Source organism: Bos indicus x Bos taurus, chromosome 9, assembly GCF_003369695.1.
Source record: "Bos indicus x Bos taurus breed Angus x Brahman F1 hybrid chromosome 9, Bos_hybrid_MaternalHap_v2.0, whole genome shotgun sequence".
In the NCBI taxonomy this organism is placed as follows: Eukaryota; Metazoa; Chordata; class Mammalia; order Artiodactyla; family Bovidae; genus Bos; species Bos indicus x Bos taurus.
In genome coordinates, this window is record NC_040084.1 from 39,743,616 (window position 1) to 39,763,157 (window position 19,542).

Below are 19,542 nucleotides of genomic sequence, written 5' to 3' on the forward strand. Positions count from 1 at the left end.
GGACAGCAACCCACCAGGCTCCTCTATCCACGGGATTCTCTAGGCAAGAATACTGGAGTGGGTTGCCATTTCCTTCTCCCACATTTGTTCTTTATCCAGTATGGAGGAGCTATTGTGCAGAGTCTAATCTGCTAAAGTAAAAGCAGTCACAGGCAGCCTAACAACTGTAGGCCTTGTGAATGGAAAGAACATTTTTTTTTTCCATAATAAACTTACAATAAATGTTGTTAAGATTTGTCAAGGCTTCTTACAATAATACGACTAAGAGTTGTGTAACAAAGGAAGGAATTAAGTGGCATTATTTTTAACCAAAACTATCTTATTGCCCTGTTTTCTTGGACCAGATGTTGCAAGTCCAGTTTGGCTGCCTCTCGTGCACTGAGTGGGGCAGCCTTGCTGATTTGTCCTTCATTAAACCCGCCAATGCCACCTCAAGGTCATTTACATTTTAAACTCCCAAGTAATAGCTTTATTGGGCTTCCCTGGTGGTTCAGACGGTAAAGAATCTGCCTGCAATGCAGGAGACCTGGGTTTGATCCCTTGGTTGGGAAGATCTCCTGGAAGAGGGCATGGCGACCCACTCCAGTATTCTTGCTTGGGAAATCCTACAGGCAGAGGAGCCTGGTGGGCTACAGTCCGTGGGGTCGCAAAGAGTCAGATACGACTGAGCGACTAACACTTTCACAATAGCTTTATTACATAGGATCTTGTCATGCTTTGCTCACAGGAAGAACCAGTCTTCTGGGCAGAGCCAAAGACAGAGCTGCAGTTAACCAAGCACTGCTTATAGTTAACCAACCACTATATTCTATTTCTATAGATGAATTTTTCTTTTACGTATTTTTTCATATTTGCCCTTGATACCATGAAGATGAATGTTTCATTTAAGGTAATAAAAATACACTTAATTGAAATACATTTGTCGTAGCCTTCTCGAGGAAATTTTCACATACAATTTTTTTTTTTTTTTTTTTAAATTCTAAATGTTATCTGAAGTTGATTTTTAAAAAAGCACCTATTTGCTGCTACCTTGTCTTGCTTTGTCAGGTAGGTGGTGCTGCTGAGGCTACTCTAGCCTCTACCTGAGGAAACTCTTTTCTAAAAACGATTTCTTAGTCACAGCTTTGTTATTTATAATGAGAAAATTAACAGCACATCAGTATACATTATGAACACCACCGGATCAAAATGCCAAATTGATTCTTCCTGTTTGCAAATCTCAGTTATGCAAAGAATCTCTAACCAGAATTAGTCAGCATCAATTTCCCCTCTACCTCTCATTGCCCGTGTAGCTTATCTTCCAAAGACATCCAGCCAGCTTTTGTGCATGCCAGAACAGTGGTAGCAGGCTATGAGGTGAAATCAGCAAAACATACTGACACATGGAATTAGCTGTCAGCTACCGTGGGTCAGAACCCACAGCCCTCTGTGTCCTATTGCGATGAACATCTTGAGCTGCTCTCGTACCCCATAGGTCATCCCCTTTTCCTGTTTCCTCTCCTAGCACTCCAGCTCGCGCCTGAATTACCAAAGCAGCGTCCAGGGATCCTCTCAGTCCCAGAGCACACTAGGCTACTCCTCCTCGTCTCAGCAGAGCGCACAGTACCACCCATCTCACCAGGCCCACCGCTACTGACCGGCCGCAGCCCAGAGCACAGACTCCAGCAATATGATGTCTGCATTGAAGAGAACCAAAAATGCAAGCTCTGATGCTGCCAGCCACTTAGGAGGAGAACTATTTACAGAGCGTTTTGCAAGACTGACTGATGTCTCTTCTTTAGTGACTTAAAGAAGATTTTTGTGAAGTTTCCCCAACAGCCTTTCCCTGCATGTGTTCCATTGTGACTTCTCTGATAAAGCGTCTGATCTAATCCCAGCACTTAACTTCTGTAACCTTCAGCATCTTTGGGAAGGATTTCCTGGTGCACCTTTCTCATGCTGTAGCAATCGCTATGATTTATCTTTTCAAAGCTCTTTTATTAGGATTTTAATGTTTTGGAAACAAGACTCCAGTGGTGTATAGTTTTATACTTCATGAACTGACCTAGCAACACAGGTAAATATGCACCTTTTAAAGCACTACGTGGTTTTCACAGAATCTAACTCTTTTGTTCATGGAAATCTTAAACAGGAACTGTTACTGTCCCAAAGTACCTTACTATTACATTTTTATTTATCTAGTTTCAGGGAAGGTCTAGTAAAAAGACAAGTGGTGGGACAGTGGGAACCTGCAACCAAAAACAGCCTAGATCTTTGCAGTTACTATGCTTTATGCTATGAAGAACTAAAACATGTGGTAATTTTTATATAATCCTTCATATGGAACTTAGTTCCCAGAATCATCTTATTCTGAATAGTATTCAGTAATTAAGAATGATAATTTTAAACTTCATGTAGCTTAAGTCTACTTTAAAAAGGGTTTCAAGAGCTTTGATGAAATACAGTCCTCTGGTGACCCACACCAGAAAACTGAAGAGAGTATTAACTGCACTTGGATTTCTTTAAGAGTAATGCTGATCAAAGGATGTATTGCTTCCCTTTGAAGGAAAAGCTTTTCTTGTGTATTGTACATATAGTTGGCTTCTCTAAAGAACTGTTGGTTTCTTCACATCTGTGTCAGCTTGAGTAACTTTCTTACATAATCAAGGGTACTCAAATAGAAGCCTGCAAATTAATCTGCTTTTAAAACAAAAAGCAGTGTTCTCCATTCGTATTTGTGTTAGACATAGAGTGACTATTTTTAAAGCATGTTAAAAGTTTAGGTTTTGTTCATGTTTCAAGTATGTATGATGTATGCATAATTTTGCTGTTATTACTGAAACTTAATTCTATCAAGAATCTTTTCATTGCACTGAATGCTTGCTTTTGCCCCTAGGAGAAAACTTAACAATTGTGCCTAAACTATGGGCAGATAGTATACGACTATATTATCTAAGTACATATTTACATTTCTATGATCTATGAATTAGAGGCTGAGTTTGCTCTTAGCCAGTGAGTTCTTTCTTAGCCAGCATAAGGAAGCTCCCCAGAGTCCCACAGAAATGTAAAGACTTGAGCTTCCATCGTAATGTAAGGGGCAAGAAATTTGTGTTCTTCTAAATGCTACTAGCAGCACCAGCCTTGTTTTAATGTTTTCTTGAGCTAGAAGAAATAGCTGATCGTTGTTATATGCAAGTTATATGCATTTTTTTACTCTTCCTTGTGAACTTATCTACCTGGTTATCTACTCTGGGTCCATACACAAGTAAAATAAGATTTTAGACAGAAGCCAGTATACATTTTGCACTATTGATGTGATACTGTAGCCAGCAAGGACCTTCCTGATCTCAGCATAATAATGCTTATTAATAACAAAGACTGTGTAGGGATGCTGATGAACACTGAAGATGAAACAGTTGACATGCTCCACTGGAAGGAATTTGATTGTCTCCATGGTGATTTACTGCTTCCGCTGTTAAAAATGAGAAATTAGTAGCCCTCTGCATAATGTAGCTACCTGTGTGAAGTTCTGTCCTGGGCCCTGAAGCCTCAGTGGCATCAGATCCTCACAGTACCCTCCCCCTGTGCCCAGCATCATGCTGGGGGAGATAGGAAGGGCAAGACATACTTCCTGTCCTTGAAGAGCTCATGACTGAGTCCATGACAGGAAGCGTTCCTGGGATGACAGGCTTATAAATGAAACCATCTTAGAACATGAGGTCTCTTCGTCTACTTCTAAACCCTCTTGAAGAGAGTTATCCCAAATTTTGCCCTATAATAAACAAGTATCATAGAGAGGTTTCTTTGTTTATCTACCTTCAAGAAAGCCAACAATTAAGTATCACCACAGGCATTAATATATATTTGAAATGTTTACAGCAGCCTTTCAACAACAATTGGGTGGCCCTTGTAGGCAGAACATACTCAACTAAGTTGAGTTTGTAGGAAATTACAGTGAAAAGATAAGCTCGGTTCCTACCCTTGAGCGGGGCATACATTTAATAAAAGACAAACCCAAATATGCACATGAATCAAAATATCATGCCCTTTAATACACTTTGATATAAGTCATTGTGATACGTGCTTATGTGATCACAGGACTACCCTGCTTTCTTTGCATGTAGTGAATTTTAGTGGCAGAAGTGATACAGAAACTGGTGGGGACTTTATCAGTTGTTCCCAGTGTTCTTCACACAGGGTCTAGCCAGACATGCCCATTACACACGTGACTCTTTCTGGTCACTGCACCGGTACTGGCGCTTTCCTCCTGTGGTCTTGCCTCAGAGTTGGTGATGCCCACTGGTGCCCATTACCCTTTGAAATAATTTTGGTTCACAATTTCCTTTTCCTTGTAAAGGAGAACAAAGCCTTTAACATAGGCATGGGCCCTAAAACTGTGGGCCCTTGAAGGAAACCTGTGAAGATTTTTGAGGTTAAAATTTACTTTGGTGTTCCCCAAATAACCACATTCCTCTTCAAAAATTTATTACGATCGGTGTCCCCTGAGAACGCAGGGTGAACATCCAAACCAGGGGAAGTTACTGAAAGGAGGGGAGGAATCAAAGCAAAGGTTTTCTGCATTTCATATTACAAATCAGTTTTTGAGTTAGCTTTTTGTTAAGGTGTGTATTTAGGAAAAAGTATTCTCGAGTTTCAGGACAGCTGAGCTCACAGGTAAGGCAGCCTGGCGGCAGGACGGACACTATGAGGCTGAAACAATCCTTAAGATGAAGCAGATCATGCAGGAACATACAAAAGCCAAGGACATGTATATTTTTATATCTGTGTGGTTTTAAAACTTTAGTACTTAGAATTTTGGCCTTCTGCACTACTCTTTTGCTCTTGTAAACACAATTTACATTTAAGAATGGAAAGGGATGACATTTACTTACGTGTTCACTGCCTCATTCCTGAAGAAGCAACTGCTAGTTGTATGCCTCTATAATGATGCTCTTTTCTCTGCTGAAGAGAAATAGTTGGACAATAAGACTTGCAGCTTAATCTGCTTGGAATGCTTGTGTGTGACAAACTGTCAATGAAGGAACAGTCTACGAGAATTACAAATGCTAACCTCTGTAATGGTATCTTTCTGGGGAATGGAGAAAGGCAGTGAAATGGCAGACTAAAGGAAGCTTGAAGGACTCAAGTATAAATAATATTTTATATAAAACATAGCTGTTTAGGTTTCCTTAATCTTCAAGAATAGTCACAAATATCATAAGGCAAAGTTCATTGTTTTAGGGTTTTTTAAAAATGTGTTGTACCTAAGGCCATACTTACTCTTCTATGCTATCACTGCGAAGGAGTGATATGTATGTATTATATGAAAAAAAATCCTTAATGCACTGTTATCTCCTAAATATTTAGTAAATTAATACTATTTAATTTTTTTAAAAATTTGTCTGTGTAGACACTAAAAGTATTACACAAAATCTGGACTGAAGATGTCCTTTTTAACAACAATTTAAAGTACTTTTTATATATGTTATGTAGTATATCCTTTCTAAACTGCCTAGTTTGTATTTCCCATAATTCCTCTATGTGAAGTGTACCTGTTCTTGTCTCTTTTCAGCCATTTTTCTGCACGCATCCCTGTTTGTACGACTTTAGACATGACTGTGTATGCTTTGCCACGCCCTGTGAGGTGTGCATTGAAAGCCGGCTGCCCCCAGCGGGGCCTGCTCCCCGGGTGCAGGACAAGCTTGCAGCTTTGGAGCCAAGTGTTTCTCGCTTTTGAGTTTTCCTGACATCCTTCTTGAAATGACTGTTAGAAATGAATTACATTGCATTTATTTTATATTCTTGGTTGTAATAAAATTTAATTGACTTTGTGTCACTGTGGATTTTTTAAGTGTAGGAAAAACTCTTGTTACAACAAGTTTTAGTGTTAAAATCTGATGTGTGTGCCTCAAAGCTTTTCAGATTACACTTGTCCTGCAGAGATGCAGAGTCTCCCTGTGAGCTGCAGTATGTTATCTTATTTAGGATGCTTATGATGTCACAAAACCAAAGAGGCAAGGCTTGCAAATACCTCAGAAGCAAAATTACAGTTTTTTAAACATCTCTAGGGGAGATACCCTTTTTTTAAAAAAAAATGAAATTTAGAAAGGTGTTTTAGAAAAAGCAAATAGCGTTTTGTGGGAAGATGGCCCTGGAAGTTTCTTTTCTGAGGACATTATGTTGTGCCTGGCTGCCCCCTCCTACAGTTTACCTGATGAATCGTCTGTGGTTATTCCAATGGTTAAAGGCATCGTGGAGTGAACTGAAGAATGTTTAAGTGACATAAGCATTCAACATAAAACGTGAACTCTGGGACTTCCTTGGTGGTCTGGTGGATAAGATTCCATGCTCCCAATGTAGGGGGCCTGGGCTTGACCCCTAGTTGGAGAACAAAGATCCCACACGCCACAACTAAGCCTGTGAACCACGACAAAGATCCAGTGCAGTCGAAATAATAAATTAAAAAAATCACTCTATTTAAAATAGATATTGCTTCACCACTTGACACAGACTCTATATTTAACACTGTGACACACACAGGGTAGAGCTTCTCTTGGGGAACAGTTTTTGACCACAGCTGCCTTTCTAACCAGCCACCTGGGTAAGAGAAAGTGGATGACTGTGCAAACCCCTTATCACTCCTGGGAAAACAGCTCGAAGGTATCGGGCTATCTCCCTAGCCACCTGTAAGTTCTTTGTGGACAAGGTCTGGGTTTTATTCTTTCACTCCCAGCACCTGGCATGATGCCCAGCACAGCAGATAATATGGTGAGTCCTTAGCATCAGCTTTGTTCATTGACATACGATTCCTTGATACGCCATATTTGTGTATGAACAGGGAGATGAACCTATATATTTTTGTTCTGTGAATAAGGAAAAGGCATTTCTTTTTTATTTATCTGTTGTTGAGGTATAGTTGAAGTACAGTATTATATAAGTTTCAGGTGTACCACACACAGTGAATCATAATTTTTAAAGGTTATACTCCATTTATAGTTATTATAGTGACTTATTTCCTGTGTTATACAGTATATCCTTGTAGCTTGTTTCTTTTATACAGAGTAGTTTATATCTCTTAATCCCCTACTCCTATCATGCCCTTCCCCCGTCTCTCTCCTTTCTCCACTGTTAACCACTAGTTCTCTGTATCTGTGAGTCAGTTTCTTTTTTTTTAACATTCACTAGTGTGTTGTATTTTTTAGAGTCCACATATAAGTGATACAGTTTCTCTGTCTGACCTATCTCATTAAGCATTGTTGTTCAGTTGCTAAATCATGTCCTACTGTTTGCCAGCCCATAGACTGCAGCGTGACAGACTTCCCTCTTCTTCACTGTCTCCCAGAGTTTGCTCAAAATCACGTCCATTGAACTGGGGATGCCATCCAATCGTCTCATCTTCTGTTGTCGCCTTCTCCTTTTGCCTTCAGTCACTAAGCATAATGTCCTTCAAGTCTATCCATGTTGCAAATGGCAAAATCTCGTTCTTTTTTATGGCTGAGTACTATCCCATTATATATAAAATACATAAGGGGATATATATTATATATATACACATCTCATACCATCTTTATTCCTCTGTTGAAGGACACTTACATTGCTTCCATATCTCAGCAATTTTAAGTAATGCTGCTCTGAACATTGGGGTGCATATATCTTTTTGAATTAGCATTTTCATTTTATCTGGAAAGATAGGAGTAGAACTGCTGGATCATATGGTATTTCTATTTGTTAGTTTTTTGAGGAAACGCCATACTTTTTTCACAGTGGCTGCACCAATTTCCATTCCCACCGACAGTGTACAGGGTTCCCTTGGGGCATTATTTTCTTAAAATAGGTTCATATCTTATATTTTTGGTTCCAAAGTCATAATATCACTCTAGAGGAACAAATAGTTCAAACAGCATTTGAGTAAAAGATTAAGCCAAGTTAGCTGTCCTCTTTAGAAGCCATCTTTCCTTTGGTTCTTCAAGAGGAGGGCATCTATATTAAAACCTCACATAGCATTTATCTAGCAGGTAGTAGAAAGCCAGCTTGGACAAGCAACACACAAAACAGGAACATTTGTTCATTTGATCTAAATGAGAGAACAGAACAGAGGGGAAAGAAATGAAAATACTGGCCTAAAACATTAATATATATTTAGCACAACCCTTCTGACTTTTCACTTTCTGCTCTTCAGGCTTACAGAATTTTTTTCACACAAAGAAGCTATTAAGGACTGGATGTTTGTGTCCTCCCCTGATTTTTATGTTGAAGACCTTATCCCCAGTGTGGCAGTATTGGAGATGGCGTGTTTGTGGACGTAACCAAGGTTCAGTGAGGTCACACAGGTGGGCCCTGATCCAATAACATCGGTGTCCCAGTAAGAAGAGGCACTAGGGCGCATGCGCAGGCTCTCCCTTCTGTCGCCCTGCTCCCTCCTCCCTCCTTTTTCTCCTCCCTCTTTTTCTTCCCTCCTTTCTCTCTCTCCCCCACAACCCATCTTCCCACCATGTGAGGACACAGCAAGAAGGCAATCATCTGCAAGCCAGGAAGGCAGTGTTTACTGAAAACTTGACTCTGCCAGACTGATCTTGGACTTCACAGCCTCCAGAACTCAGAAAATAAATTTCTGTGATTTAAGCCACCCAGTCTATGGTATTTTGTTACAGAAACCTGAGCAAACTAATACATACTTTGGACCAAGAAGTGGGCTGTGGCAGTAACAAACATCTAAAAATATAGAAGGGGCTTCGGAACTGGGTAGTAGGTAGAGGCTGGAAGATGTGTGTGCTAGAAACATAAAAGGTTAAGGGCAATTCTAGTGCGGGCTCAGAAGGAAAGAGAGCCGAGGGAAAGCTTCCGTCTTCTTAGAATAAAGAGTGTAAGTAATCAGGAACAGAATTCTGGTAGGAATATGAACATTAAAGACCATTCTGGTGAGTTCTCAGATGGAAATGAGAAACAGGAGAAAGGAAATTGGAAACTGAAGAAGCAGCAATCCTCGTTACAGAGTGGCAAAGAACTCGGCTGAACTGTGCTCCAGTGTTTTATGAAAAGTAGAATTTTCGAGCTATGAAATTGCTCTTAAAAGATCTCTCGTGTGGTGGTGGGGGAAATGGACACAGAGTATGGTAGAAGGAATACTGAGAAGGAAGAAGACACACTAAACATTTCCGACTTTTGCCTTCCTCGGGTCTTGTCCTCTGCATTCATTCTCTTGTATGCATTGGTTGGTCCTGGGAGTCCCTCTTTGAAAGATCTGGTCCTTCAAGAAAATGCTAACATGTAACAAGCTTTTCTTTTGGTTGTAAGATTAACCTAAATTAATTGAAACCTACAGACCTTAAATTATAAACAAGATGTTCAAGATGTGACTGAATTCAGCTGCAGGTGCCATATTTTAGTTGTATGACTAAATACCTATTGACATAACTCATAAGCAGCACGATGAAGACATCGTAACTATACAGTTCAAAGGACTCTGAGAACGTCCTAGGTGCGGCATGTGTGCTCAGCTGTGTCCGACTCTTTGCAACCCCATGGACTGTAGCCTGCCAGGCTCCTCTGTCCATGGAATTTTCCCAGTAATAATCTTGGGTGGGTTGCCATTTCCTACTCCAGGGGATCTTCCCAACCCAGGGATCAAGCCCTTGTCTCCTGCATTGGCAGACAGATTCTTAGCACTGAGCCACCTGGGAAGCCCATATATCCTTATAACAAAGCCCAAATCAAGAAGCAGGACACATTCATCACTCCAGAAAATTCCCTCATTCTCCTTTCTAGCTAATACCCCACACTCACAAAGGCAACCACTGTTCTGTTTTCTATCACCAAATATTAGTTTTGTCTTTTTAGAATTCCATTTAAATAGAATCATGCAGTTTGTACTCTTTTGTGTCTGGATTCTTTGGCACAACATCATGTTTTAAGATTTACCCATATTGGATATATCAGCTTGTTTCTTTTTATTTCTGAATAATATTCCATTGTATAACTATACCACTATTTAGTCATTTGTCTGTTGATGGACATTTGGGGTTCTTTCTGTTTGGGGCTACTGTGAATCATGCTACTATAAACTTTTGTATAAGTTTTGTTGAGAACATATATTTTCATTTATTTTGTAGAAAGAATAGTTAGAAATGGAATTGTTACATCATAAGATATATTTTCTCTTTAAAATAAATTGCCTAAGAGTTTTCTAATTTTATGTAATTTTCTACTCTGAGTAGTTCATGAGAATCCAGTTGCTTTGAAATTCAGTAACATTTAATATTGTCAATCTTCTTGTAAGTTGTACCAATGCTTTCTTATGTCAGTCTCCCAAATCAATAGAAATAAGAACAAACATTAACAACTGGGACCTAGTCAAACTTACAAGCTTTTACACAGCAAGGCAAACCATAAACAAAATGAAAACACAACCTACAGAATGGAGAAAATATTTGCAAATGATGAGACCAACAAGGGACTAACTTCCAAAATATACAAACAGCTCACAACTCAAAAATAAAAAACAAACAACCCTATTAAAAAATGGGTAGGAGACCTAAATAGACATTTCTCCAAAGAAGGCATACAGATGGTCAATAGGTGCACGAAAAGATGCTCAACATCACTAATTATTAGAGAAATGCAAAGCAAAACTACGAGGTGTCACCTCCCACCAGTGAGAATGGCCACCATCAAAAAGTCTGCAAATAATAAATGCTAGAGTGGACGTGGAGGAAAGGGAACCCTTCGACACTATTGGGAGGAACGTAAGCTGGTACAGCCACTACAGACAAAAGTATGGAGGTTCCTTAAAAAACTAAAAATAGAGCTACCATATGACCTAGCAATCCCACTCCTGGGCATATATCTGGAGAAAACGGTACCTCAGAAGGATACATGCACCCCAGTGTTCACTTTAGTACTATTTACAATAGCCAAGACATGAAGGCAACTTAAATGCCCATCAACAGAGAGATGGATACAGAAGATGTAGTGTGTGTGTGTGTATATATATATATATAATGGAATATTATTAAACCATAAAAATAACCAAATAGTGCCATTTGCAGCAACACAGATGGACCTAGAGATTGTCATAATGAATGAAGTCAAAGACAGATATCATATGATACTGCTTATACATGGAAATCTAAAAATAAGGGTACAAATGAACTTATCTACAAAACAGAAAGAGAGTTTCCGAAAACAAAAGCAACCTTATGTTTCTAAGGGGTAAGCAGGGGAGGAATAAATTGGGAGGTTGGGATTGACATATACACAGTACTATATGTATATATAAAATAGATAACTAATAAGGACAGAGTGCATAGCACTGGGAACTCTACTCTGCAATGACTTATACAGGAAAAGAATCTAAAAAAGAGTGGATGTATGTATAACGGATTCACTTTGCTGTACACCTGAAACTAATACAACATCGTAAATCAATTATATTCTAATAAAAATTCAAAAAGCAAAAACCATGCTCTCTTCTCAAGGTATGATTAATATGATTTGTTTTACTCACGATATGCTTACATGAATCTTAACTAGTTTAAAAAACTGGGCTGAAGACCTAAATAGACATTTCTCCAAAGAAGACATACAGATGGCCAACAGGCATATGAAAAGATGCTCAACATCACTAATTATTAGAGAAATGCAAATAAGAGCTACAATGAGGTACCACATCAAGCCAGTCAGAATGGCCATTACTAAAAGTTGACAAATAACAAAAGCTGGAGAGGATGTGGAAAAAAGGAAACTCTCTTACACTGTTGGTAGGATGTTAGTTGGTGTAGCTACTAACAGTATGGAGGTCCTCAGAAAATGAAAAACAGAATTAGCATATGATCCAGCAATCCCATTCTTGGGAATATATACAGACAAAACCATAATTCAAAAAGATACATGCACCCTCCACCCACTATGTTCATAACAGCACTATTCACAATAGCCAAGGTATGGAAACAATCTAAATGTCATTGGACAGATGAATAGATAAAGAATATGTGGTATAAATACACAAGGAAGTATTACTCACCCATAAAAAAGAAATGCCATTTGCAGCAACATGGATACAACTAGAGATTATATGTAAGTAGAGATTCATACCAAATGAAGTTAAGTCAGAAAGACAAATACCATATGATATCACTTATATTTGGAATCTAAAATATGACAGAAACCATAATGGAAAAGAATATATAAAAATGAATGTATTATTATGTGTGTAACTGTATCACTTTGCTGTACAGCAATAATTGACATTGTAAATAATCTATACTTCAATCAAAATATATTAAAAATATCATCAATCTTTTAAAAAATTTTAGCAATTCTAATACATATGTACTGGTATCTCAATATGGCTTTAATTTGCATTTCCAAGCTGACCAATGATGTTGAACCTTTTTTCAGGTGCTTATTAGTACATGAAAGATCATTAGTATCATCAGCCTTCTGTGTAGTGTCTAAGGCGTCTTTCTACTTTTAAGGTGTTTTATGCATTCTTTACATATTCTGAATATAAGTCCTTTGTCATATACATGCATCACAAATATTTTTTAATTTTGATGAGGTCCAATTTTTCCTTTTTTAGTATGTGTATATATATATCCTAAGAAACGCTTGACTACCCCAAGGTGTGAAGATAGTCACCTCTATTTCCTTCTAATAGATTTTAGTTTTAGCTTTTTTCTCTGAGCCACCTCGAAATAATTTTTGTGTAAGATGTGAGGTCAAGGATCTTTTTTCTTATACAAATATCTAGGAGTAGGGAGAAGCAATAGGAAGTAAATTAATACAGGACATCACGGTACCAGTGTGCTGACCATCGGTGAGGATGACAGACACAGAAGCAGCGGAGATTTGTGGTCACCCCAAGGGGTAGCTTCAAAAGCGTTTGAAGGGGGCTCCCCTGGGGGCCTAGTGTTTAAGAATCCACCTTGCAATGTAGGGGACACTGGTTTGATCCCTGGTCCAGGAAGATCCCACATGCCTCAGGGCAACGAAGCTCATGGACCACAACTACCGAGCCAGCACTCTAGAGCCCTTGCACGGCAACTGCTGAGCCCATGTGCTGCAACTATTAGAGCCTGTGTGCCTAGAGTCCATGCTCCCCAACGAGAGAAGCCACTGCCATGAGAAGCCCACACACTGCAACTAGGGAGTAGCCCCCACTCGCCGCAACTAGAGGAAAGCCTGTGTGCAGCAACAGACTCACCACAGCCATAAATAAATACATCTTAAAAAAAAGAAAAAAGTGTTTGGGGGAAGCCAATTCCCAACCTCAACATTGTTTAGGAAGGAATACCTTTCTAATGTCCAAGAGCAGAAAAGGGCTTCCCAAGTAGCCCACTGGTAAAGAATCCACCTGCCAATGCAGGAGGCTCAGGAGAGGCAGGTCCTGTCTCTAGGTCGGGAAGATCTCCTGGAAAAGGAAATGGCAACCCACTCCTGTATTTTTGCCTGGGAAATCCCATGGACAGGGGAGCCTGTGGGGCTACAGCCCATGGGGTCACAAAGAGATGGACATAACAGCACAAAATCCTTCCTAATGTCCAAGAACAGAAAAAGCTTGATTAACAAGGGTCCCCATGGGACTTTTTTGGTGGTCCAGTGGCTAAGACTCCATGCTCCCAACGCAGGGGGCCCCGGTTTGATCCCAGATCAGGGAACCAGATCCTTACATGCTGCAACTGAAGATCGAAGATCATGCATGCTGCAACTAAGACCCAGTGCGGCCAAATAAGTAAATAAAAAGACACCTGATATTCTAAAAACAAAACAAAACAAGGGTCCCCATGAGTTGATTCCATGATGTTTCCCATTATATTCTCATCTCATTGCAGAAAAGAACATAGACATTGAGCTGGTTAAATTTCACAAGACTAATGCCACTTGTGATCCCTAATAACTGAGTTCTAACATTCACCTCCACATCAGCCATATCAACAAGGTGCAACAGAAGGAACACGAATTTTGGAGACAGACTTAGGCTTGAAATCTGGCCCTTCTGCCTTTGCTGCAGTTCATGGGGTCACAAAGAGTTGGACATGACCTAGTGACTGAACAACAGCAACTGCCTTTGAACTGTGCAGCCTTGGATAAGTTACTGAAACTTACTTTGTTTTCTTATCTATTCTTGTTTTATTATCTATAAAATGCCAAAAATAGCATCTATCTCAGAGCTTAAGGATTAAATAAGAAATATGTGTTGTGCCCAGCAGATGCCTGGCCCATAGTAGACTCTCAATAAATGTGCATTCTACTGTTTTTCTCTTTCCTCTGCAATTTCTATGTGCTTGAATATGTGTTTCTAGTGTAAATAATATGTTTAATACCCTTTATTTCATTCATTTGATGGTCTATCTTAAGACAGAAGATGACATCTACAGATTTCCTTTTCTTGGGCTCTAAAATCACTGTGGATGATGACTGTAGCCATGAAATTGGAAGATGATTGCTTCTTGGCAGGAAAGCTATGACAAACCTAGACTGTGTTAAAAAGCAAAGAAATCACTTTGCTGACAAAGGTCTGTATAGTCAAGACTACGGTCTTTCAAAATTCAGACTTAATTGAAGAAAGTAGGGAAAACCATTAGGCCATTAAGCTATGACCTAAATCAAATCCCTTATGATTATACAGTGGAACTGACAAACAGATTCAAGGGATTAAACCCGATAGAGTGCCTGAAGAACTATGGATGGAAGTTCATGACACTGTATGGGAGGTGGTGATCAAAAGCATCCCCAACAAAAAGGAATTCAAAAAGGCAAAATGGCTGTCTGAAGAGGCTTTACAAACTGCTGAGAAAAGAAGAGAAGCAAAATGCAAGGAGAAAAGGGAAGATATACCCGTCAAAATGCAGAGTTCCAAAGAATATCAAAGAGAGATTAGAAAGTCTTCCTAAGTGAAAAATGCAAAGAAATAGAGGAAAACAAAGAATGGGAAAAACTAGAGATCTCTTCAAGAAAATTAGAGATTCCAAGGGAACATTTCATGCACAGATGGTGTGCACACAATAAAGGGCAGAAATGGTAAGGACCTGACAGAAGCAGAAGATATTAAGAAGAGGTGGCAAGAATACACAGAAGAACTGTATAAAAAAGATCTTAATAACCCAGATAATCACGACGGTGTGATCACTCACCTAGAGCCAGACATCGTGGAGTGCGAAGTCAAGTGGCCCTTAAGAAGCATCACTACAAACAAAGCTAGTGGAGGTGATGGAATTCCAGCTAAGCTATTTCAAATCATAAAAGGTGGTGCTGTGAAAGTGCTGCACTCGATGTGCCAGCAAATTTGGAAAACTCAGCAGTGGCCACAGGACTGGAAAAGGTCAGTTTTCATTCCAATCCCAAAGAAAGGCAACACTAAAGAATGTTCAAGCTACTGCACAATTGCACTCATTTCACATGTTAGCAAAGTAATGCTCAAAATTCTCCAAGTCAGGTTTGAACAGTATGTGAACTGAGAATTCCCAGATGTTCACACTGGATTTAGGAAAGGCAGAGCAGCAGAGATCAAATTTCCAACATCCATTGGATCAAAGAAAAATCAAGAGAGTTTCAGAAAAACATCTACTACTGCTTCAGTGACAACATTAAAGCCTTTAACTGTATGGATCACAACAAACTGGAAAATTCTTAGAGAGATGGGAATACCAGACCACCTTACCTGCCTCCTGCAAAACCTGTATGCAGGTCAAGAAGCAACAGTTAGAACTGGACATGGAACAACAGACTGGTTCCAAATTGGGAAAGGAATACGTCAAGGCTGTATACTGTCACCCTGTTTATTTAACTTATATTCAGAGTACATCATGTGAAATGCTGGGCTGGAGGAAGCACAAGCTAGAATCAAGATTTTGGGGAGAAATATCAATGTCAGATATGCAGATGACACCACTTTTATGGCAGAAAGTGAAGGGGAACACTAAAGAGCCTCTTGATGAAAGTGAGAGAGGAGAGTGAAAAAGCTGGCTTAAAACTCAACATTCAGAAAACTAAGATCATGGCATCTGGTTTCATCACTTCATGGCAAATAGATGGGGAAACAATGGAAACAGTGACAGACTTTATTTTGGGGGGCTCCAAAATCACAGCAGATGGTGACTACAGCCATGAAATTAAAAGACGCTTGCTCCTTGGAAGAATAGCTATGACCAACCTGGACAGCATATTAAAAAGCAGAGGCATTACTTTGCCAACAAAGGTCTGTTAAGGCAAAGCTGTGGTTTTTCCAGTAGTCATGTATGGATGTGAGAGTTGGACCATAAAGAAGGCTGAGCGCCAAAGAATTGATGCTTTTGAACTGTGGTACTGGAGAAGACTCTTGAGAGCCCTTTGGAAAGTAAGGAGGTCAAACCGGTCAATCCTAAAGGAAATCAATCTTGAATATTCATTAGAAGGACTAATGCTGAAGCTGAAGCTCCAAATCTTTGGCTACCTGATGCGAAGAGCTGACTCACTGGAAAAGACACTGATGCTAGGAAAGACTGAAGGCAGGAGGAGAAGTGGATGACAGAGGATGAGATGGTCACTGACTCTATGGACATGAATTTGAGCAAACTCTGGGAGATGGAGGACAGAGAAGCCTGGCATGCTGCAGTCCATGGGGTCACAAAGAGTTGGACACGACTGAGCGAATGAACAACAGCATGGTCTTTCCAATAGTCGGGTACAGTTGTGAGAGCCAGGCAATGAAGAAGGCAGAGTGCTGAAGAATTTATGCTTTTGAATTGTAGTGCTGGAGAAGACTCTTGAGAGTCCCTTGGAAATCAAGGAGGTCAAACCAGTCAATCTTAAAAGAAATCAACCCTGAATGCTCTTTAGAAGGACTGATGCTGAAGCTGAATCTTCAATACTTTGGCTACCTGATGTGAACAGCTGACTCATTGGAAAAGGCCCTGATGCAGGGAAAGACTGAAGGTAGAAGGAGAAGGGGGTTACAGAGGATGAGATGGTTGGATGGCATCACCAATTCAATGGACATGAACTTGGGCAAACTCCAGGAGATGGTGAGGGACAGGAAGCCTGGCATGCTGCAGTCCATGGGGTCGCAAAGAGTTGGACATGACTGAGCGATTGAACAACAACCACAACAATGACGACATCTTCATCTATATAGACTACTAGGTTACTCACTTGCAGGTCAAGAAGGACACCACCCTTCATGCCAGGGAGCACTCTTACAAGCAGAAGGTTATGTAACAGGCATCCAGGTTCAGCTTCTTTAATGAAATTCTACTAAAAATGGACATCTTTTTTTTTTGGGTGGGCGTGTTAGTTCTAAAAGGTCTTGTAGGTCTTCATAGAACCGTTCAACTTCAGCTTCTTCAGCATTACTGGTTGGGGCATAGACTGGGATTACTGTGATATTGAATGGTTTGCTTTGGAAACGAACAGAGATCATTCTGTTGTTTTTGAGATTGCATCCAAGTACTGCATTTCGGACTCTTTTGTTGACCATGATGGCCACTCCATTTATTCTGAGGGATTCCTGCCCGCAGTAGTAGATATAATGGTCATCTGAGTTAAATTCACCCATTCCAGTCCATTTCAGTTCACTGATTCCTAGAATGTCAACATTCACTCTTGCCATCTCTTGTTTGATGACTTCCAATTTGCCTTGATTCATGGACCTGACATTCCAGGTTCCTATGCAATATTGCTCTTTACAGCATCGGACCTTGCTTCTATCACCAGTCACATCCACAGCTGGGTATTCTTTTTGCCTTGGCTCCTTTTAGAACTAACACCCAAAAAAGATGTCCTTTTCATTATAGGGAACTGCAATGCAAAAGTAGGAAGTCAAGAAACACCTGGACTAACAGGCAAATTTGGCCTTGCAATACGGAATGAAGCAGGGCAAAGACTAATAGAGTTTTGCCAAGAAAATGCACTGGTCATAACAAACACCCTCTTCCAACAACACAAGAGAAGACTCTATACATGGACATCACCAGATGGTCAACACCAAAATCAGATTGATTATATTCTTTGCAGCCAAAGATGGAGAAGCTCTATACAGTCAGCAAAAACAAGACCAGGAGCTGACTGTGTCTCAGACCATGAACTCCTTATTGTCAAATTCAGACTGAAGTTGAAGAAAGTAGGGAAAACCACTAGACCATTCAGGTATGACCTAAATCAAATCCCTTATGATTATACAGTGGAAGTGAGAAATAGATTTAAGGGCCTAGATCTGATAGATAGAGTGCCTGATGAACTATGGAATAAGGTTCGTGACATTGTACAGGAGACAGGGATCAAGACCATCCCCATGGAAAAGAAATGCAAAAAAGCAAAATGGCTGTCTGGGGAGGCCTTACAAATAGCTGTGAAAAGAAGAGAAGCGAAAAGCAAAGGAGAAGGGGAAAGATATAAACATCCGAATGCAGAGTTCCAAAGAATAGCAAGAAGAGATAAGAAAGCCTTCTTCAGCGAACAATGCAAAGAAATAGAGGAAAACAACAGAATGGGAAAGACTAGAGATCTCTTCAAGAAAATCAGAGATACCAAAGAACCATTTCTTGCAAAGATGGGCTCGATAAAGGACAGAAATGGTATGGACCTAATAGAAGCAGAAGATATTAAGAGATGGCAAGAATACACAGAAGAACTGTACAAAAAGATCTTCACAACCCAGATAATCACGATGGTGTGATCACTGACCTAGAGCCAGACATCCTGGAATGTGAAGTCAAGTGGGCCTTAGAAAGCATCACTACGAACAAAGCTAGTGGAGGTGATGGAATTCCAGTTGAGCTATTCCAAATCCTGAAAGATGATGCTGTGAAAGTGCTGCACTCAACATACCAGCAAATTTGGAAAACTCAGCAGTGGCCACAGGACTGGAAAAGGTCAGTTTTCATTCCAATCCCAAAGAAAGGCAATGCCAAAGAATGCTCAAACTACTGCATGATTGCACTCATCTCACACGCTAGTAAAGTAATGCTTAAAATTCTCCAAGCCAGGCTTCAGCAATACATGAACCGTGAACTTCCTGATATTCAAGCTGGTTTTAGAAAAGGCAGAGGAACCAGAGATCAAATTACCAACATCTGCTGGATCATAGAAAAAGCAAGAGAGTTCCAGAAAAACATCTATTTCTGCTTTATTGACTATGCCAAAGCCTTTGACTGTGTGGATCACAATAAACTGTGGAAAATTCTGAAGGAGATGGGAATACCAGACCACTTGACCTGCTTCTTGAGAAATTTGTATGCAGGTCAGGAAGCAACAGTTAGAACTGGACATGGAACAACAGACTGGTTCCAAATAGGAAAAGGAGTTCATCAAGGCTATGTATTGTCACCCTGTTTATTTAACTTCTATGCAGAGTACATCATGAGAAACGCTGGACTGGAAGAAACACAAGATGGAATCAAGATTGCCGGGAGAAATATCAATAACCTTAGATATGCAGATGATACCACCCTTATTGCAGAAAGTGAAGAGGAACTCAAAGCCTCTTGATGAAAGTGAAAGTGGAGAGTGAAAAAGTTGACTTAAAGCTCAACATTCAGTAAATGAATATCATGGCATCTGGTCCCACCACTTCATGAGAAATAGATGGGG

General features: G+C 39.9%; 1 protein-coding gene across 2 annotated transcripts in view; it reads left to right on the top strand.

Annotated features, from left to right (window-relative positions):
* CDK19 (cyclin dependent kinase 19) overlaps positions 1–5,810 on the top strand; it is a 169,827-nt gene extending 164,017 nt beyond the window's left edge. For both annotated transcript variants that reach the window (XM_027551209.1, XM_027551210.1), the window contains one exon: positions 1,505–5,810. In XM_027551209.1, coding sequence (XP_027407010.1) covers positions 1,505–1,636 — 132 coding nt within the window. In that variant the 3' untranslated portion in view covers positions 1,637–5,810. The remainder of the gene's footprint in view (positions 1–1,504) is intronic.
* Positions 5,811–19,542: the final 13,732 nt, after the last annotated feature.